Source organism: Pelodiscus sinensis, chromosome 10 (assembly GCF_052426305.1).
Source record: "Pelodiscus sinensis isolate ZL-2025 chromosome 10, ASM5242630v1, whole genome shotgun sequence".
NCBI classification, from domain to species: domain Eukaryota; kingdom Metazoa; phylum Chordata; order Testudines; family Trionychidae; genus Pelodiscus; species Pelodiscus sinensis.
The window spans coordinates 55,806,486-55,827,104 of record NC_143061.1 but is presented as its reverse complement, the minus strand read 5'-3'; the positions used below and the strand labels follow the sequence as shown (position 1 = coordinate 55,827,104).

General features: G+C 58.6%; 2 protein-coding genes across 2 annotated transcripts; one reads left to right on the top strand and one right to left on the bottom strand.

Annotated features, from left to right (window-relative positions):
- Nucleotides 1-45: 45 nt before the first annotated feature.
- On the top strand, nucleotides 46-14,143 carry LOC102453908 (aquaporin-12-like). Its single transcript, XM_014574470.4, has 3 exons — nucleotides 46-6,790; nucleotides 8,847-8,963; nucleotides 9,448-14,143. Exons 1-3 carry the CDS (start codon nucleotides 6,184-6,186, stop codon nucleotides 9,615-9,617), a joined length of 894 nt encoding a protein of 297 aa, XP_014429956.3. The 5' UTR covers nucleotides 46-6,183; the 3' UTR covers nucleotides 9,618-14,143.
- Nucleotides 14,144-15,773: 1,630 nt separating this feature from the next.
- On the bottom strand, nucleotides 15,774-17,542 carry LOC102454147 (galactose-3-O-sulfotransferase 2-like). The gene is made up of 2 exons (XM_089780999.1): nucleotides 17,030-17,542; nucleotides 15,774-16,592 (listed from the first exon to the last, which is right to left on the bottom strand). Exons 1-2 carry the CDS (start codon nucleotides 17,540-17,542, stop codon nucleotides 15,774-15,776), a joined length of 1,332 nt encoding a protein of 443 aa, XP_089637125.1.
- Nucleotides 17,543-20,619: the final 3,077 nt, after the last annotated feature.

The window sequence follows — 20,619 nt, the reverse complement described above, 5'->3', positions numbered from 1 at the left end:
AAAATTGTCACAACCATATTGTCATATCCTTTGGTATATATGGTTGTGACAGTTTTCTTCCACAGTTTGATCTGAGGAAGTGGGTCTGGCCCATGAATGCTCATCACATAATAAACCATCTTGTTAGTCTTTAAAGTGCTACATAGTCCTGTTTTTAGTACAGTGAGGAGAGACTAGCGTTCAGGTGGGTGATGGAAGCAAAGTATGGCTTGGGAACATGCCAGGATTCCCAGATCTCTCGCAGTCCTCAGGTGACAGGCACAATCACAGAGATGCGTACGACTGAATACTGCAGACACGCCACGTGGGAGGTGGACGTGGGAGTAGAGGGGCAGCATACTCCTTTGAAAGCAAGTGAGCAGGCAATGTTCGATGCCCAGGATTTTTGAATAAAACATGGAATAAACCCGACTTCTCACCAAGCAGACATGCTGAGTCCCACCTGAGTGTTCACTCTGTGCCGAGGAGCAGTGCGGAGCTTGTCAGGGAAGGATGGGCAGCTCAAGGACACTGCTGCAGGTCTTGGTAGCTGGAATTGAACCATCTCTCTGGTCTGCTTTCTCTCTCTCCTTCGCTTGGCCAGATGGAAATGGACGTAGGGGCAAGCTTCACTTTTGATTACTGTACCCAGATTGTAATGTTGCCTTGGTTTAATTTAATCTCATTCTGTTATTTAATTGTTTCTGCAATATTAACTACTGTATTTGATTACTTCATTTATTAACTTTGTTCTTTCAGGGCTAGAAATAAACTTTTAAAAGGTTTATTTTTTCCTTTCCTGAGTTTATATTTGTTAAGGTCCGAGTGGTGTAAAAAGTAAATGGTCAGATACCTGCAAGGGCTTAGGAAAATGTTCTCAGCCTTTGTCACTTTGAATTGAAGCATGAAGTGTGACTCTTATGCACACTGTTTTCAATGTGGTTGATTTTTGCCGAGGTATGTCTTCAGAACCTTCCTAATCAGTGACAACAGTAACACCAGAGACAAGTGCAGCCTTTCTTGCTGCTCACCTCCATTTGCCTCCAATAACCAGTCCTGACTACTTGAAACCAGGAGAGCAGATCTGGATTGTTCTCCCTTCTCTTAACGGAGTGGACAGCTAGCAGGGTCTTTCTGGGAGCCTGCTGCTAACGCAGCCCCGTTTGTAAAGACCAGACTGGACTGCCTGCTCTGCATGGTCCCAGGCCACAGCACTGTGGAGTAGGGTGTTAGTGACGGGATTTGGCATTGCTCAAGCTGCTGGCCACATGACGCTCCAGTAAAACTTCCGAACAAGGCTGCAATATTGTTCATTCAAAATGTCCTCAAATGCCACGTGTTAAGTATTCCACAGAACAGGGCGCGAGGAGCAGACAGCTACCAGCCTCTCGGGTCAGCTTTCTGCCAGCAGCGAGAGGTCTTCAGAAGTGAATCCTGCCTGGGCTTTGGGTTGGATCAAAGCCTGGTGGTTGTTGATCAGGGTTCTCTCTTTAATAAAGGATTATCAACACTCCAGCTTGTCACTAAGGAAATGGACGACGTGATTGGTTTTAGGGGCCCAGGTTAGTTTGGGTGTAATCTGGAAGGAGGTGTCATTGTTAATTTTTCTGATGTACCTTCAAGGATGCATCATGCATATATCCATTCTTCCCTTCTTCCTGCGCACCTAAGGAAATAGCTCCTCCCCTTTCTCCAACAGCCAGTCATCAAGAGAAGTGGGGAAGCAAGTAGTCTTCCCAAAACGCTTACAGCCTCACAACATTGGGAGTTGCATTGTGCAGTACTTGGCCTATTCGGATGGTTTATTTGCCTTATCGTTGTAGCCTTATGTAAGAACACATGCGCATTTGAATTCACATTCATAGTGCTGCATTAGATAGTTCTTGAGTTTAATTTTAGAGTTTTTTAATTGGGAAGAGAAACTGCTTAATATTATCTTTATAATCCATGTGGACTTTAGAGTTCATTTAAGGAGAGCTATGTCTTGTCTGCATATAAACCCGCACTTCAGTTTAAGTCCTCCGTAATGCTATTCCTTATTTGACTGGGTAAACCAAAATAAGCTTGGTCTAAATCTGAAACAGTGATGTCCACAGAGCCCTTTGCATCTGTGTAACTAAACTGATTTAAAATTTCATATTAAGTTAAACTGGTGAAACCCTGCATGCAGAGAAGCCATCTGATTCAGGGGAAATTGAGTTCCCGCTTAGTTGCAGCGGGTTAGCTGGAAGCGGTTTGCTACAGGGTTGATCTGGATCAGCTTTCATTGCCCAAATGTTGGCTGAAATGTTAGAGGAAAAGTGTTTTTTTTTTTTTAACTGTTCAGGTTGCTCAAAGCATCTTCTGCTTTTCATGGAAGCATGATTGGCATTTCCATGTAATGCCACTGCCTCACCTGCAGTTGGCCATATGCCTGCCTAAAATAATTATTGCAAATTTTGACAGCCCTACAGCTAGATTCAGTGCAGGGGAGAAGCTGGACTGTGTTTGGGAGCCAAGAAAGGGGAAAGGCCAGTGAAAATCCAAAGCTGTGGCTGTTTGGGAAAGGCTGAAAAACAAGTGACTCATCTGTCACTGAGTGTTAGTATCCGGCGAGGATTGTGAAAGTGGGAATCTGGCCGATGAAAGTTCCCTCTGGATACTGGTTTCCAGTGCAGCTTCCCAGGTGTCTGACTTACTGCTCTCATCAGAGCAATAGCAACACAAATGCTGACTCAGCAAAAAGAGGAGCAGGGCCATATTTACCGGGTCCTCAGCAGTGATACTTGGCCAAGTGGAGCTCTCCAGGGGTGTGCCTCAGATGGCTTTGCCTTGGTATTTCAGTGCACTCAGGCAGGCTGTGTATCTGGTTGGGTTGTTTCCTGTGCATTGATGTGAGAGGGGAAACCAACTGACACCACTCATTGTATTTCCTGGTCCTTTCTGGAGCCCGAGTTCAGTATCACACAGCTGCAGGACATGCTATGTGCATTACTGCAGGTTCGGTACAGCAGGACATCTCTTCGAAGGTCTCTGGATACGATTCCCTACGTCTGGCCGTTAGAGCATGCTCCAATGTAGTTTTACTCTTACAATGCATGACATGGACATCAATGAAAAGGGTTTGTTTTCAACGGAGCAGGCGTTTGGACTTTCCCCGCTCAGTCTTTGCCATGAATCATCCTCCCTTATTATTCTGCTAGAAAAAGCATTCTTACTGCTGTCAGCTCGGAAGTGAGGAGGGAGTTGGGTTGCCTGTTGTAACCGTGGTTAAAAGTTGTAGTTTTTAAGGCTCACTGACATCAGTCTGACCTGCACGAATGACCCCTACGGCCAGACCGACACTGGAATGTGGGCCCGGTGCAACAGAGCCGTTTGCTTTGAATGCTTCGTGCGTTGTGCTCTTTGAGCTGAGCGGCTGTAGCCAGAAGACACCGGACTCCATTAGCCTGAGCTCTAGGCCCTTACCAGGAGTTCTCCTACCACCGTGGTCCTCAACGCGGTGCCCACGGGTGCCATGGCACCCGCCGGGGCATTCGTGGGCGCCTACTGACAACCCGGGGCAGCCCCGCCCCCGGCGCACGGGAGGCGCCGGCCCCAGGTGTGCGACACACACCGGCGCTGGGTGCGCAGCGCTCGGGCGGCCCCAGCCCCGGGGCACATGCAGGCACTTGGGCGCGCAGTGCTCGAGCGGCGCCGGTGCCGGCCCCAGGCGCGTGGCTCGGGCGGCAGCGCCGGCCCCGGGCCCACGGCACAAGGCACTCGGGCGGACCCAGCCCCGGCCCTAGGGCACATGCCGGCACCGGGTGCAAGGGCATCCCAGTCCCCTAGCGTGCTCCCGGACGAGTGGCCCTGCCCCCGGGCGCCCGGCGCATGAGTGGCCCCACCTCCCGGGCGCCCGGGAGCCTCTGAAGGTTGGGGACCACTGTCCTACCACAAATAACCCTGGTCCAGTCTGAGCTCCACAGTGCCTGGTGTAGGCTGAGCGGGGTGTCTGTCAGCACAATCAAGGGGTTCTTGGAATGGTAAAATTCTCTAGCCTGCGCACAACCACGTCAGGAACACGAAGCCCAGCCTGTCATTGTGGAGCCCACATCCACGCACGCTGCGTGGCTGCTCTGGCTTGCCCACTGCCTCCTGCTCCTGAGGAAGTGGCTGTTCTGCAGCAAAGAAGTTGAGTTAATTGGCAAGGGCAGGTTTGGGGGTCACTAGCTGCTGAGTCCGAACGAGAAGTGTGGCCATACGGGAACATCTGTTCAGGGGATGTGAATTGCCTGCGCTCGATGGGCTGAATCAGTAGTGCAGTCACCAGCATCTCTCTGAGCCAAGGACCAAGCTATTGTGTCTGTCCAAACTCTTTCAATCGCCGCTACCTGCCCTTTGTGGGAAAGCCCGGATCCTCTGCCGCCCTCGCCCACGGCGAGCGCCTGCTGACTCCCAAAAGGAGTTTTCCCTGAATTAGACCTGCGAGGTTTGACGTGTGGGGCGTTACTCCAGCCTGAGCCGCCCCCTGCCCTGACAGCCTTTTGTGCCACCTCGGAGGCCTTTTAACCGGTCAGCTGGAGATCTTCCAGGCTGCAACATTGTGAGCTTGAAATGCTCATGCCTGGGACCAGTATAGGAGGCCTTCCATAGTACCCCCCCCCCCCAACCGCTGGCTGTTCCTGCCCTCAGGGCTGGCAGATCACGCTGCTGGAACATAAGAATTTCCAACGCCAGAGCCCCATGCTGCTGCCTCGACAGGTGCCTGAGTATTTAACAGACATGAGGGGGAGCGGCTGGTAGAACACATGCCCGTTTCCGCAGCAAAGGCGGAACTAGGGACATAGGCCTGTCCGTAAACACATGGGGAGAGGAAACCCCAGGGGACTGTTTGTCATCATCCCCATGGACTTGTGCCTTCGCTGAACAGAGCCGGTCTTCCCTTTCCGCATGAAAACACGCATGTGGGTGGTGGGGTGGAAGGGTTCTGTGACCGGCTTCAAATGTACCTACGCTGTCTTCGTGGCCTGGAGTGCTCTGGAAGCAGGCCAAGTGCCAGGCACTGTTTGAGCTGTGTAAAACGCCTACACGGCAGCACCAAGTTTGTTCAGAACCTCTCTTCCCTGGGGCTGGTTTTGTCTCAGTTGTACGAAGGGGGAATAAAAATGAACGAGTACCACAGCGGGGGGAGCTTCTTTCTTGGTACAGGAGCTGTGGCGTGCGCCATGAGACCCTTGCGCAGAAGGGGGAGTGTCTGGTTGAGGGACCGGGTACTTGGCTAAGCATGACACCTGCACTGCTGCCCCGGAGACGAGATTCCAATACAGCAGGCACCTGGGGTAGTGAGCTGGAGACGTGCCTGGGAGCTTGTCTCCTATGATGTATCCCTCCCTGGGGGGAGGGACAGCAGTGCTGGGAGCCCCCTTGCTGCCCCGACAGGCCCCTGCTTCTGGGAGCCACGCGGAGCCTTGGGCTGCCAGCGGCCCCTTTCAATGGGAGGTTCCAGTTGAAACCGAGGTGCTTGGCACGAGGGCAGTGAAAGGTGAACGGGCACTAGTGTGTCCTGCCCTGGTGAATATGCCACTCTGGCTCTGAGGCGAACCCTTGCTCCTCAGACCTGCAGAGTGGTTGTATGGCAGAGCCCCAGAGGGGGAGAGCTCGTTGCCTGGCCTGCCCGGCTATGGGGAGATGGCTGTCTGAGCCCCCGGGCACTACTGGATCTCGGCGTTGCCTTTCCGAGCCGTCCCCGCCTTGTTTGCTGCACGGAGCCATTGCTACCAGCTCCCTGTAGCGACAGCGTAAAACCAGCAAGGTGCTTAGTGATAACCAACCCCTCAGGTGCAAACAGAAGTGGCCCAAGAACTCTGCCCACCCGAGCAAAGACCGGCTGCTGTGCTCTGCCCCGGTCGTGCAGCGACCCGCAGGGCCGGGAAAAACCAACCAGAGGTGCTGACAGCCTCTCAGACCCTAACGCTGGGCAGGAGCAGGGCACATGGGGAGCCAACCTCCGGCCGTGGAGGAGAGCAGCCTGTGTTAGCGCTGCCGCAGGGAGGGGACCGCTGTCAGCTCCGTGACGGCTTGCGGAGCTGCATGTGTGGAGTTTCCCAAGGACTTGCTTGACCCTGCTGGCTGCAGGCCTGTCAGGCTGGGCCACGTTGGCTTAAAGGGGCCTTTATAAGGAGGAGGAGAAGGCTGGGCCGTTCCTTGGCTGGCGACACTTGTGCTGTTGCCGTCTCTGTAGTTATGGCAGGTTTGAATGTTTCCATTGCTTTCCTGCTCTCCATTGTGGCTATTTGTGAGGCGGCCAGGCGGGTTTCCAAGAGACTTCTGCCTCTCGGCGTGTACCATGGTCTTGTCAGAGAACTTGTCAGCTCATTGCAGATGTGTGCTTGCTACCTTGAGCTGAGGATGCTGATGGAGTTTGGTCCTTGGGGTGGCGGCTTTGGCCCAGATGTGACCTTGACCCTCCTCTTCCTTCTCTACGTGGCTCATGGTGTATCTTTTGACGGCGCCTCTGCTAACCCCACTGTGTCTCTCCAAGAATTCCTGCTCATGGATTCCTCCTTGGGGGCTACTGCTGTCAAGCTTCTGGCCCAGTTTGCGGGAGTGGAGGCAGCTGGGATACTCACCGCGCACTACTGGTCCTGGGAGCTGACTGACTTCCACCTCATCCAGAACCTCATGGCCCAGGACTGCAGCTCCTCTCTCCACACCTCTTTGCCCCACGGCACCTTTGTGGAAGGTCTTGGCTCTTTCTTCTTCCACCTGGCGGGGCTCAAGTTCCAGCACAGCCACCCTCTGTACAGAGTGCCCGTCCTGGCCGGGACTGTGACCGCCCTGGTGTACACAGGTCAGATTTCTCCCTCCTTCTCCCTGTAACAGCCGCCTGCGGAACCCGGGGAGCTCATGAATAGCTTTCTGGCTCAGGAGCCTCTAGCTACATGGGGTTCGCTCCAAGCCAGTGATGTTCCGGTTCATACTCTGCATGTCCTGGCCTTGGTTACTCTTCTTGCTGCTGTCTGATTCCCCAACTTACCACACGTTTTAGTGACAACCGCATGGCACCGTCTCAGAGCCTCACAGGCTGCGATGGCAGACACTGAGAACCGTGGGTTTCAGCAGTTCATACCTCACCGGGCCTGCTGCCTGTGTAAGGTCAGTGCTCTGTAGAGTGAGGAACATGGTGTCACAGAGCATGCCCCAGGGTATGGTGGGGGTAACCCGGTGCGGAGCATCCCGGGGGATGAGGAGTGTCCCCTTCGGGGTCAGTGGGTGGCCACATGGACCCACTATTCTGTCCCAGGCCGGTTCAAGGGGGAGCTATTCCCCCAGCAGTCTAGAACCCCCAGCCCTCATGCAGGGTGAAGGCTCCAGCAGGCAGCCAGTTAACAAGGAGCCCAGACACAAAGTAGGCTGCCTCATTAACCAGTCAACAGCCCGGCCCTTAATACAGCGCAAGGGCTGCCGTCAGTAAACAGATAGAGACGCCTGTCTCCTTCCCAGCTGCCTCACTTACATCAGGTGCTGCCCATCACAGCTCAGGGAGGGCCTCGGGTCAGTGGGTGGCCACACGAGCCCACTGCAGTGGGTCATAGGGATTGGAGAGCAAGGGGGCGGGAGGTTCCAAAGAGGCTGGAGAGAGGCTGTTCTTGGGGTGGCAGAACAAGGAGCAATGGGCTCAAGTGGCGGGGGGGGGGGGGGTCTAGGTTGGATATTAGGAAAACTGTTTCCCTGAGGGGGGGGGTGGAGCACTGGGCTGGGTTCTCTGGGCGGGGAATCTCCATTCCTAGAGGTGTGTAAGTCCTGGCTTGACAAAGCCCTGCCTGGGGTGATTGAGTCAGGTTGGTCCTGCCTTGGGCAGGGGGCTGGACTCTGCCTCCCGAGGTCTCTGCCAGCCCTGGGGTTCTAGGACTCTGTGATTAATCTTGGCCCTGCTCTCCTCCCCAGATACTTACACCGAGCGTAACTGTCGCTGGAAGAGGGGCTGGGTTCAAGCAGGGTTTTTACTTCAGTAACAGGATGTCAAGCCGGGAGGCACCAGGGCTTGGCCCTGCCAGGTCCCAGCCCAGAGTAAGCCCTGTCTATACACGCTACATCTACAGGGCTGGTAATTCAGGGGCTGGCAGATAGCAGGGCCCGCGGTGACCATTTCGCCAGACCTGTGCGATACAGCCGAAGGGTTTTGCTCAGGAGTTCTGTCTGTCCCATGGCGGGAAATAACCAGGTCTCAGAGAATCCACTGCGTCTCCAGGCGAGTCAGTTCCAGTGGCCTTTGCCTGCAGCGTAGTTTCTCTAAAGCCCTGTACTTCTGGTCTGAATGGGCCTCGTTTCAGTTCCCAGCATTGGTCCCATCGACTGAAAACTGTTTCCTGTCAGAAATCTCTTCCCTACGGCACTTCTCGTAGACTGTCCCGAGTCACCTCTTCACCATCCCTCTCCCTCAGCTGCTAGGCCGGCGGTACGCGATACCTGAACCTACGCATTCCCTTGACAAGACAGTAGGATTAGCACATCTGGAACCCCATCATTTCACCTTCCAGTGCTAGGTGGCTGTTACAGCCAGGTCAGCCCTTCGCTACTCGCTTGTCGCCGTTGGCCCCTGCCTCAGTCACGTCTGTTCTGCCGCACTAGCCCCCATGGGCGTGAGGGTCCGGCTGTCCCAGCAGGGCTGTGGCTGAGCGGTGTCAGTCTCAGAGGTCACAGGGCGCAGTGCGGAGGTGGTGGGCCGGGTGTCTGGCGTGGAAGCCGGCGTGTGCCGGTCGAGTTACGAGCGCTCTGACCGGACTCCGCTTTCTCAGAGCCTTCACATACCAAGAACGTCCCTTGTCCTGCCGGCTGCCCAGCACCCGGTGTCCAATCCCGTCAGACACGCAACCCGTCAGGCTCTTTGTTTTCCTCTTTCGCAGCCGGGCCGCTCACGGGAGCCTTTTTCAACCCCAGCCTGGCCTCCACGGCCACCTTCCGCTGCTCCGGGAGCCTCCTGCGCGAGTACATCCAGGTTTACTGCTTGGGGCCCCTGGCAGGTGAGCTGTGTCCAGGGGAGCGCTCGGTGCCGGAGCTATTGCTGGCTGGCCAGGCTGGGCCGCAGCCGAGACGGGCAGAGGCTGTGGCTGGGGTGAAGCCTTCCTAGTATGTCTTCCGTGTCTGTCAGCCTGCAGGGAAGGGACACGTTTTGAGCATGGAAACTGGCAACTCTGGGGGCTCTTACTTATTTTGGGGGGAGGCCTGGTGCGCCCTGCCCTTTCCCCACCCTGCTCTGCCTCAGCCAGTCGGAGCTGCAAGACGTCGTTAGCCACACCCTGGCCTTGGTGGGACACTGGCAAAGCCTGAGGCATGGGGGGGGTCGCACCTCCTGGGGCGCTTTCACCACACGGGCGCAGGATCCCGCGGCTTTGGGCAGTCCCGGGCCGAAGCCTGAAGGTGCCGTCTGGCCGCTGGCGAGGGGAGACTGGGTGGTGAGGGGGCGGATGGTCAGTGACGAGGCCTAATCCCTGTTTCTGCTTCCAGGGATGCTCGCAGCCCTGCTCCTGTACCAGGGGCACATCCCCAGGCTCTTCCAGAGAAACCTGCTGTACAGTCAGCGGAGCAAGTTCCGCACCCCGAAGGGCAAGGCCGCGTCCGGGCTCAGGCGGGAGGCAGCTGCAAGCCAAGCCCCGGAGCAGAGTGACGGGTGCTAGAGCGTCCCTCAGCTGCTGCCTGAGTCTCCCTCACACAGGGCCCCTCCACGGCCGGCCTGGCAGAGCTGGGCCCAAAGCCACCGGCCAGGCCTGGGCTGCGGGGAGAGACCGCGGGCTTCTCGTGCCACTCGAGTGCACCGGCCACTTTGGCCACGGGGAGGGGGGGGGGAAGGGGCATAGCTAGGAGAGCCCATGCGCCCGGGCAGAGGGGCAGGGTCCCAGGCTCCAGCATTGCAACCAGCACCGCCCAGGCGGCAGGGAATCGCAGCTCCCCCCGGGGCTGCCTGTGCTCCGCCGTGGCTCAGCCTTCCTGTCGCTGCCCTGCAGCTCAGCAGCGGACAAGGGAGCTGGTGAGGCCCTGTGATCTCGGCCCTATGACCAGCGCCCCCAGAACAATGGGACACAGCCTGCATTGTTCTGCAAGTACCTGCCCCTTCCGGGCAGAGCCAAGGACTCGCAAATGCACCAACTGCAGCTGGGAGCAACTGTGCCTTGAGGGTTCAGCCAAGCCCTGCGGCGTGCGGGCGCGTGGTCCCTGGGGCCCGCCAGGCAGCGGTTTGGGAGGGGGTGGCGCTCGCCTGGGCCGAGTTCCTTCAGCAGATGTAGCGCAGTGGGATTGTGTTTGCTGTTTGCTGGTGACATTGCACGTGAGGTCTCCTGTCCCGTGGTTACTCTGTGCCTTGGTTTCCCTGGGTGGGGTGGAAATTTCAGGTGTGACTCTCCCTGAGGGAGGCTGCCCCAGCCCAGCACGCACACAACAGCTGATGCTCTGTACCCTGAGCTGAGCTGGTGACACCTGTTGCCCAGGAGGCTGCTGCTGGGGGTGCGAGGGGCTCTGGTCTGTGCCGTCTGCAGGGAAGGGAGGCAGGGCCCTGGGCTGTCGGTCCCCCTCCCCCGGACGGAGTATCCTGACTGCTCCTGCTTCCTGTGCTGACGAGGGGCGAGCCACTCAACCTGCTGTTCTGCCTGCTGGGGAGTCGGGCACTTGCCTCCCCCAGGCCTAGGTTCGCCTACCGCCCGTGGAGACGGGGGACGTGCAGCTTCCAGGAATTGCCACTTACCCATCGATAGGAGTAAATCTCCTGCCGCGGTGGGAAAACCTCTGAGCACGGAATATTGTGGGTGAGGCGGAAGCAAGTCTCCCTCCCTCCCTGCCCTCAACTGCTGCGTGTTTTCCTGGGGAAATGCAGCCGGCCACGGTCCCTCATGCTGCTGGGGCTGCAAAAGGCCTCGCTTGTTAGCACGCAGGGGCTGTGGGCAGGAGGCTCCAACATGCAATTGCAATGAAATTAAAACTCTATCTCAAGTACAGCTTGTAATTTGTGACAAACTCGTTTCCACCCGTGGAATCGCCACAAGGCTCACGGCAGCTTCTTGCATGGACTGCAGCCAAGACATTTTGCTCTGGAAACTCCGGGGGAAGGCAAACTGGCCGTGTGAGTTAGGCTTGTTGTTGCTGAGTTCTGCTGCTCCCCGTCTGGGGGGCAAAGACAGTCACTGTTGGTGCTACAAGTGGGGAGGTAATCTCTCGTACTGGGCTGACTGCTGATACAGCATCCTTCCCCTTGTCTGGTGCCCTGAGTGCAATACGGCTCCACTGCAAAACACAGAAGAAATAAAAACTGAAACCAAAAAGCCTCCCCCACTTAGTTCTTGCAGCTGAGTTGAGTGGAGTGTGGATCAGAACCTAATCTCTGAATCTTTAGACAGGTCTAACACAACAAGGCAGAGGTGTGTACAGAACAAACCACGTCAGACCAATCTGAGAGCTTCCTGTGATAGGATCGTGAGTCTGGTGGAGAAGGGGGAAGTGGTGGATGTGGGATACCTGGACTTTAGTAAGGCCTTTGACATGGTCTCACATGATCTTATTATCAGTAAACTAGGCAAATACAATTTAGATGGGGCTACTACAAGGTGGGTGCAGAACTGGTTGGATAACGGCTCTCAGAGAGTGGTTATTAATGGTTCATGGTCATGCTGGAAGGGCATAAGTGTGGCTGATTCCACAGGGGTCTGTTTTGGGACCGGTTCTGTTCAATATCTTCAACGATTTAGATATTGGCATAGGGAGGACGCTTATTAAGTTTGCAGATGATACCAAGCTGGGAGGGGTTGCGACTAATCTGGAGGATAGGGTCATAATTCAAAACAATCTGGACAATTAGAGAAATGATCAGAGGTAAACAGGATGACGTTTAATGAGGACAAATGCAAAGTGCTCCACTTAGGAAGGAACAATCAGAGTGTCACACACAGAATGGGAAGCGACTGTCTAGGAAGGAGTACGGCAGAAAGGGATCTAGGGGCCATAGTGGACCACGAGCTAAATGAGTTAGCAGTGTGGCTGTACTCGACCCCTTGAGGTCTAGTGTTCTGTGATTCTATAAGGTGGAAAATGCCACCCTTCTTCGTTAATGTAGGCCAAGAGGGTTCCCTGGGTAAGGCACAACCTGTAGAAACAGGAAGGGATTATGCCGATTGTCTAGGCTGCCATAGGATTCCAGCCACAGAGTCTTGTTCTGCATCCAGTCATTTGTGACTGCACGGGAGCATGGCTTTTGGAAAGACAGCCACGCCTGGTGAGACGCCACACGGGGACGGATTTCCCACACCCCTCAGGAAGCTTTTTCAATGCTTTTCTGCCCTCCCTGCTAAATATTTGCACCATGGGTTTACTGCCAGCCACTGAGCGGCAGTTCTGTATCTTCCACAGTGAGAATTCTCATTCGAAATGACCACTTGTACAGCGCGAGCCCAAAGCCACGTTTCTGGAAGCACAAATCTCACAGCTTGTGACCAGCCGTAAGCCAGTCGTCTTGCTGCTTGTTTTACACCAAAGACTAAATGATTTACCTACGTGCCTGGGGCTGCACAGGCTTCTTGAGAGTCAGGTAGAAGAAGAAATTCCGTCTCTGAATAGGCACCATTGTGTTAATTACCCAAAGTCAGGCGCTTGGGAAGAGCAATGGTTGATGTGCTACCAGGAAGCAGATTTCCAGCTTTTTCACTGAGCCCTGGTTTGCAAACATGCAACAAGCGAAGCACTGAAGCTCCTGTGTCTGAGGTCGCATCTCCCCGTACTGTGCCGGAGTTTGATCTTCTGGCATTTGATTTAGCAGGTCTAGTAAAGACTTACTAAATCGAATGCTGAGGGTGCCGCTGTCATGAGGAAAATTTTTTAAAAATCTGTCCGATCACATGCTGTCTGAACGCCCAGCAACCCTTTTCTGTTGGAAAATCCGTGCCAGGAAGCTTCAGTTCTGCTCCGAACTGAAAGCACAAGTATAGCCACCAGGGGAAATGTCATTTAACAATCACACTAGCCTGGGGCCCAGCTCCAGGCCCCCCAGGAGGGGGCGGGCTAGAGGCCAGCCTTCTGCAGCCAGCTATTCAGCACTGCATGGCAGGGGCTCCCCAGGGCTCCGGCTGTGACCCAGAGCCCACCGGGCCCTGCTGAATCACCAGGCACCAGGACAGCTGCCCCTTTTGCTCTCCGTGCAGAACTGCCAGACCCTACCAGTGGGGCTGCTGAGGGTGGGGGCAGAACAAAAGGGGCTGCCGTGTTAACACTGACTGCATGGGCTGGCACTGGCAGCCACGTCTTACTGGGACTCAGTACCGGCCCACTTTCACCTGATAGCCCCGCTGACCCGACAGGCCTGCTTAAAGGGAAGCTTGTGCTAGTGACTTGCTGGGGCCAGGCCTTCGGAGAGTCCAACTTTGCCTGCTTTCGGCCGAGCCAAGGCTACAGGATGCTTCCACCCAAAACCTGGCTGCACGAGGCCAAGATGGGAAACCACCAAGTCCCAAGAAGCAGTGTCTTCACACCGCCATTGGCCAGTCCAAGGCGAGTCTCACGTCCCTGCGGGCCCTTGTCACATTACTGGATTTTGAGGGGAGCAGCCAGATCGCTGCTGCACCCATGGGGGGTGTTGGCCCCTTTTATACCATTTTTGGGGCCATGTGGGGTGTTGAATAGAAGCTCACTGTCTGCTAATCCTATGTACGCTGGTCATGTGATTGTATAATGTCTGTGTATGCAATTATAAGCATGTACTTGTATGGGTACTGAATATTTCCCTGCATGTGGTTGAGCATTGGGCAGAGCCCGGTCTCTGGACATGCTAATCAGCAAGGCCCTGTGGGACAATGGCACTCAATGGGCCAAGGACACACCTAAAGAATGAGGGTGACTCATACCTAAGGGCTACCAGCAGTGAACACAGGAATAAGCCGAGGGCCAAGTGACCTGCTATAGCCAAGAAGAGACCAGGAAGGAGGGATAAATAGGCCATGTGGTGGACTCCATCTTGATTCTCAGCTCAGCACTTCATCCCAGAGGCAGCATTGCAGGGATCAAAGAGCCAGAAAGAACTGTGGACCCATCCTGATCCTAGGATGTGCAACAAGGACTTTTAAGCCAGCAGCTGTAACATCTCTGCTAGAGCCTGCATCAAGAACTGGGAGATTCGATGCATGTAATGTATGATTCTTTAGCAACCTTACTCTCAGGCTTTTCTTTCTTGTGGTAATAAACCTTTAGATGTTAGATGCTAAAGGATTGGCCCAGCGTGGTTTGTGGGTAAGGTCCAGAGGGTAAATTGACCAGGGATCTGTGGCTGGTTTCTTGGAACCGGACAGAACTTGTTCGGGGTAGGTGGGATTGGGTGCTAGGACCCCCCCTGTGTATGAGGCCTGGGACACGGATATTGCTGGGGTGTCGGAGGGGTTTTGCTCGTGAGGCTTCAGGCAGGCTGCTGAAGCGCTCTGTGGGACTGGTTTGTGGCCGGTTTGGGAAGGTCTCCAGTCTGGGGGCTGTAAGGAGCCCCTAATTTGAGCAATTCCCCCTGAGCAGACGCCCTCAGCTGTGCCCAGACACGGCCCGTCCGTCACAGTCCCGCTTCAAGGTGAGTCTCACGTCCCTGTGGGCCCGGTCCAAGGCGAGTCTCACGTCTTAATTTGAAAAATGTCAAGTTGCTTTTGGACAAGCCGTCAATATCGGCATTTTCAGACAATATTTTCACCAAGTCGATGTAACAAAATTAGCAAGTCTCAAGTCGCGTCTCTGCTGTCGGGCTAAGCCGAGGGAACTGGTGACACTTTATTGCCCTCCCCAACTAAGGGACTGGCAGCAGGGTTGGGGCCCCACCATCCTGCCTGCCACCCCCCAGGTATGTAGTACCCTGCCCAAACCCTTCCCCTGCCTTTGGCTGCAGCACTGAGGACTGGGAGAGAAATTGCCCCTGGGGGCTGGCAGGTGGGGCTGGGGGAGGGAAAAGGCCCCTGGGTGGTGAGGCGGGGGGACGGGACAGGGGAAAGGCCCCTGGGAGGTGGGGCTCAGGAGGGAGGGGAGGGGAAAGGCCCCTGGGTGGTGAGGCAGGGGGTGTAGTAAAAACTAAGTGTGCGTCTTCCCCTCCATTGCTGTTTTGAGCTTAAGCACGTAGCATTTAGCTGATTGCGTATGCCTTAGAAGCTGCTAAACACTCTGCCAGGGAACTGAGTAAACTTGCAGTGACCAATCACGTTGCGACACGCTGGCCAGAAGGAATGTAGAATCCAACAAAGTTTCATCTCGGGCGCTGCCCGGGGTCGACCCTGCTTTGAGCGCAGAGCTCCTTTGTCGACCTTGTTTGCAAACAATAAATGGAGTTGGACCCAGCCGGAAAGTGTGGCTCTCTTCTTGAGGCAAATTGGACTAGCCTCCAGGGGACGAAACTAGCAATTTATGCAACGGGGGGAAAAGGGGAAAGGCCCCTAGGAGGTGGGGCTCAGGAGGGAGGGGAAGGGAAAGGCCCCTGGGTGGTGAGGCAGGGGGACGGGACAGGGGAAAGGCCCCTGGGAGGTGGGGCTCAGGAGGGAGGGGAGGGGAGAGGCCCCTGGGAGGTGGGGCTAGGGGGGGAACCAGGGGAAAGGCCCCTGGTGACTGGGACCCACTGCCCTCAACCCATCCACATCCTAAAGTTTTCACCAGCTACAGTGGAAGCCGTGGAGCTGAGGGGCTGGGGCGCTGCAAAGCCTGGTGAAGATGTGCCCGCGTTGCCCCCACCTCGTCAGCCCGGGGGGGGGGGAGGGCTGTGCTGGGGAGTCTCCGCTGGCTGAAGTGTGATGTTCTGTCTGCTGGGGCAGTGTTTGGGGCAGGCCCTTGTGCTCTGCCTACGCCGGTGGGGGGGTGGGCCTGTAGGTCTGCTGGGCCTTCTCCGGGAACTGCCTTCTGTACAGGGACCTGCTGTACTGCAGCTCGGGCGTCACCATGCGCCGGCACAGCTGCCCCGTGGCCTGGTCCAGCCCTGGCTTCAGATTGTAGCCCAGGATGGTGGCCAGGCCGTACTGCAGCGGGGCCAGCGACTTGTCCCTCAGCTCGCGGGGGGGCACACTACCCCCCCCCTGCAGGCAGGCCTTGGCCAGCTGCGCCCGCCGTGCCCGCAGCGCCCTCACTTCCCGCTGCATGCGCTCCCGGCCCAGGCCGCCCTCCACCCGCTGCCAGAAGGTCCTGTTGACGTGGCTGTAGATGGCCCAGTCCAGGCTGTTCCAGCTCTTGATCTTCTCGGCCGTGCTCTCTGAGAGGGGGGACCTGGTGCCGCCCTCCCGGCTGTTGAGCGGGAAGGCCACGACGCTGTCCAGGTCCCAGCACAGCGCCTCCTTCAGCAGCACCATGGACTCGTCGAAGTACTCGGAGAGGAGGAGGAGGTCGAAGGCCTGCTCCAGGTGCCGCAGCATCTGCTGGGAGTGCTGGGCGGAGACGGCGCCGTTGTGGTTGAAGCCGAAGTCGAAGGCCATGAGGTTCTTGGCGTAGTGGCTGTCGGGCTCCAGGGGCCTGTAGAACCTCTCTGGCTGGCTGAGAAACTCCTCCAGGCTGCGGGCGCGGGCGAAGGGGGAGGTGTCCTTGTAGTAGCTGAAGGATGACTCCATGAGGTGGACGGGGTTGCGCAGGATGGAGAAGTAGAAGGTGGAATTTGGCATCACCCGTTGCACCTGGGGGGGAGGGGGGGAGCGTGAGGGCTGACCAACGCACAAGCACCGGGCTAACACCTCACCTGAGCCCACAGGCAAGCGACAGGCGCAGGCACAGCCGCATGACCTACCCCCGCTGCTCAGAGCCTCGGGGCCAGCGCTCGCGCCTGGAGTCCTCTGCGCTGCCACAGAGCAGCTGCGCTGGGAGCCCTCGCCCCTGCTATTGGCCAAAGGGGGGTTCCTCCTGGGCAGGTCACGCTCCCCAACAGCCCCCGCCAAGCCTAACCCATCCCCCACTCTGCCCTGGGCCTGCCGGGAGCGGGTCTCCTGTCCCTGAGCCCGTCGTCCCCCAGACAGCACCTGCTGACACCAGCTCCCGGCCCGTGGGCAAGGCAGCCTCTCGACAGCTGCCCTCTCCTCCCGCTGTGCTCCGTGGCCCGGGGCGCCCCGTCCCTTACCTGGGCCCGCAGGAACCGCAGGTGGTGGCACATGATGTCGAAGTGGGGCGCATGGCCGGGGGTGCCGAACCCCTCCACGAACTCGGCCCGGAAGTAGTGGGGGTAGCCCAGCTGGCTGGCGCCGCGGGCGGGCAGGGCGAAGGTGAGGTTGTGCGTCTCCCCGAAGCGGAACAGCAGGTTCATAATGGTGCTGCTGGCGGTCTTGTGCGTCTTCAGGAACACCACGTGGGTCTGGGGCTCACAGGCTGCGGGGCCGGGGGCCGCTGGCCGGCTGGAAGGAAGCGCATCTCCCCTCGTTCCCCCAGCCCTGCGGCCTGGGGTGCTACCCTGAGGCGACCATCTGCCTGGGCTCCCTGCGGCTGCCTCATGGCGCCTCTCAGCTGCCATGGTCCTGGCCGCTGCCCTGGTTCCCACCCGGCTCTGGAAGGACCCTGCAGCCTGCCCGAAGGGTGGCCCTGACGCTGGCTCCTTGGCAGCCGCTTCCAGCTTGTGGCTGAGGGGAACTTCTGCCATCGTTACGGGCTTCCTGCTCGGAGGGGGGCTCCCGGGCCGAGCTGGGGCATCCCTCGGGGGGGCCCTTTCAGTGCCCTGGGGCTGGGGTTTCAGTCCCGTGGGCGTGGGAAGGATCTGCACGTCCTCACCGTCTCCATGGCTCGTCTGCCAGCCCCCACCCGAGCTGGGCACTTGGCTGGCCGGCAGCTGGCCAGCGGTCTGGCCCGGTTCTGGGGCGGGCAGGGGGCTGCCCTCCGACCGGGCCTCGGGCATGGCTCTGTGCCGCCAGGCGCATGGGGTGTCACTGTCCAACGGCGCTGGCACTCGGTGGCCAGAGTCTGTCCCCGTCTCCTGCTGGAAGGAGCTCTCCTGGCCAGCGCTTGGCTGGAGTTTCTGCTCACACCTGCGGCTGCTGAAGAGGAGGCAAGTCAGACCTTCAAACACTGGGGTGAGCGTCTCCCCAGCCCAGATCCCCGCTTCTCAGTCCGGCGGAAGCCCCCGAGCTGGGAAACCCGCGTGCATCTTACCTGCCCGTGTGGCAGCCGTTGCAGTGTCCTACGCGTGCAGGCAAGCTCCCGCCAGCCCTGCCCCGGCCCCAGCCTTCAGAGGTGCCCGCGGCCTCGCCCTGGAGCTTAGGGATGGTGCTGAGGGTGGCCGAGGGCTCGGCCGTGTCCCAGGGCGCTCTGTTAGCTCTGGAGGACTCACGTGATTTAGTCCAAGCCAGGCGGCTGCCCACAGTGCAAACTAACTGGGTGGAAGGTACCGGCCTGTGTTGGGAAGGTCCCGCTGAGCTCAAACCGCCCCTCGTGGCCCGGGCATCTCTGAGCTCTGCAATAACCGTGTGTGGATGCAAGGTTGGAGGCGGGACTGGCCCGGGGCCCCCCTGGAGCTCGGGACAGGAGCCACTGCAGCCTGAGCTAACAGAGACCCATTCTCAAAGGGCGTGAACTAGCCGTTAATCGACTGGTCGATAGGCACGTCCGCCTGCCGCCTCTGGAACCTACTAGAGCCCCAGCAGGATGCTCGTGCATTTCACAACTAACTTGGCGTGCAACGGGGGCCTGCGGGACGTCCTGCTGACTCTGGGCACCATGCCCTTGGGAATGCACAAGAGCATTTCGAAGTGGGAGTGCCTGCACGGAGCCTATGGTCAGCAGGGGACTGAGAGCCCCTCACTGATCCCGGGTTCCATGTGGCACTGGGTCAGCTCAGGACTCCCCAGCTGACCCCGGGCTCCACGTGGCGCTGCCCCTTTGAGATGTCAACTCGGAGTTTCAAAGAGGCAGTGCTGCATGGAGCCCTTACTTGCACTGCTGCTTTGAAGTACCCCTCTTGCCCACCCCCTTTGCTGCCTCTGATAGCGACCAGTCGACGCGACTACCCGAGAAGCGTGTGCCGACTGGATAGTCGCCTAGTCCTTAACGTCCTTGTGCTCTCACGCAAGTTCTAGCCTCACAGGCCCAGGGCACAGGTCCCGGTGTTAGTGCCCCGTGCGCCCAGGTAACGAGCAGGGAATTGCTAGGGGGCTGAGGTCTGAAGACACCTGGCAGTTCCAGCAGCAGAGTGAGTTGCGAGAGCCGGACTCTGTGGCTACTCTGCCTTTGGGAAGTTCTAGGGTGCCAGCAGGTGGATCTGAAGGCAGATGCTGTTCACGGAGCTGGGTGAGGGTTGTGGAATTAATTTTCTTTTCTGTTTGGAAATTGCCTCCCCAAATCATGATTCTCTCTCTCCCCCCCCCCCCCCCCGCCAATGTAGGTGAAATTCTTGGCCTGGAGCTTGTTTTCAAGTGGTTGGTTCTGATACCGTCCCGTCCAACGTCCCCCCCCGGACCTCCCCCCGCGGCCTGTCGCCCCCTCTGTGCGCCCCGCCCCGTCCAACGTCCCCCCTTTGATCTCCCCCCGCGGCCTGTCGTCCCCTCTGTGCGCCCCGCCCTGTCCAACGTCCCCCCTTTGCTCTCCCCCCGTGGCCTGTCGTCCCCTCTGTGCGCCCCGCCCTGTCCAACGTCCCCCCCCTTTGCTCTCCCCCCGCGGCCTGTCACCCCCTCTGTGCGCCCCGCCCCGTCCAACGTCCCCCCTTTGCTCTCCCCCCGCGGCCTGTTGTCCCCTCTGTGCGCCCCGCCCCGTCCAACATCCCCCCTTTGCTCTCCCCCCGCGGCCTGTCGCCCCCTCTGTGCGCCCCGTCCCGTCCAACGTCCCCCCCCGGACCTCCCCCCGCAGCCTGTCGCCCCCTCTGTGCGCCCCGCCCAGTCCAACGTCCCCCCCCTTTGCTCTCCCCCCGCGGCCTGTCGTCCCCTCTGTGCGCCCCGCCCTGTCCAACGTCCCCCCTTTGATCTCCCCCCGCGGCCTGTCGTCCCCTCTGTGCGCCCCGCCCTGTCCAACGTCCCCCCTTTGATCTCCCCCCGCGGCCTGTCGCCCCATCTGTGCACCCCGTCCCGTCCAACGTCCCCCCTTTGATCTCCCCCCGCGGCCTGTCGTCCCCTCTGTGCGCCCCGTCCCGTCCAACGTCTCCCCTTTGATCTCCCCCCGCGGCCTGTCGCCCCCTCTGTGCGCCCTGCCCCGTCCCGTCCAACGTCCCCCCTTTGCTCTCCCCCCGCGGCCTGTCACCCCCTCTGTGCGCCCCGCCCCGTCCAACGTCCCCCCTTTGATCTCCCCCCGCGGCCTGTCACCCCCTCTGTGCGCCCCGCCCCGTCCAACGTCCCCCCTTTGCTCTCCCCCCGCGGCCTGTCACCCCCTCTGTGCGCCCCGCCCCGTCCCGTCCAACGTCCCCCCTTTGCTCGCCCCCCGCGGCCTGTCACCCCCTCTGTGCGCCCCGCCCCGCCCCGCCCCGTCCAACGTCCCCCCTTTGCTCTCCCCCCGCGGCCTGTCGTCCCCTCTGTGCACCCCGCCCCGTCCCGTCCAACGTCCCCCCTTTGCTCTCCCCCCGCGGCCTGTCGCCCCCTCTGTGCGCCCCGCCCCGTCCAACTTCCCCCTTTGATCTCCCCCCGCGGCCTGTCGCCCCCTCTGTGCATCCCGCCCCGTCCAACGTCCCCCTTTGATCTCCCCCCGCGGCCTGTCGGCCCCTCTGTGCGCCCCGCCCCGTCCAACGTCCCCCTTTGATCT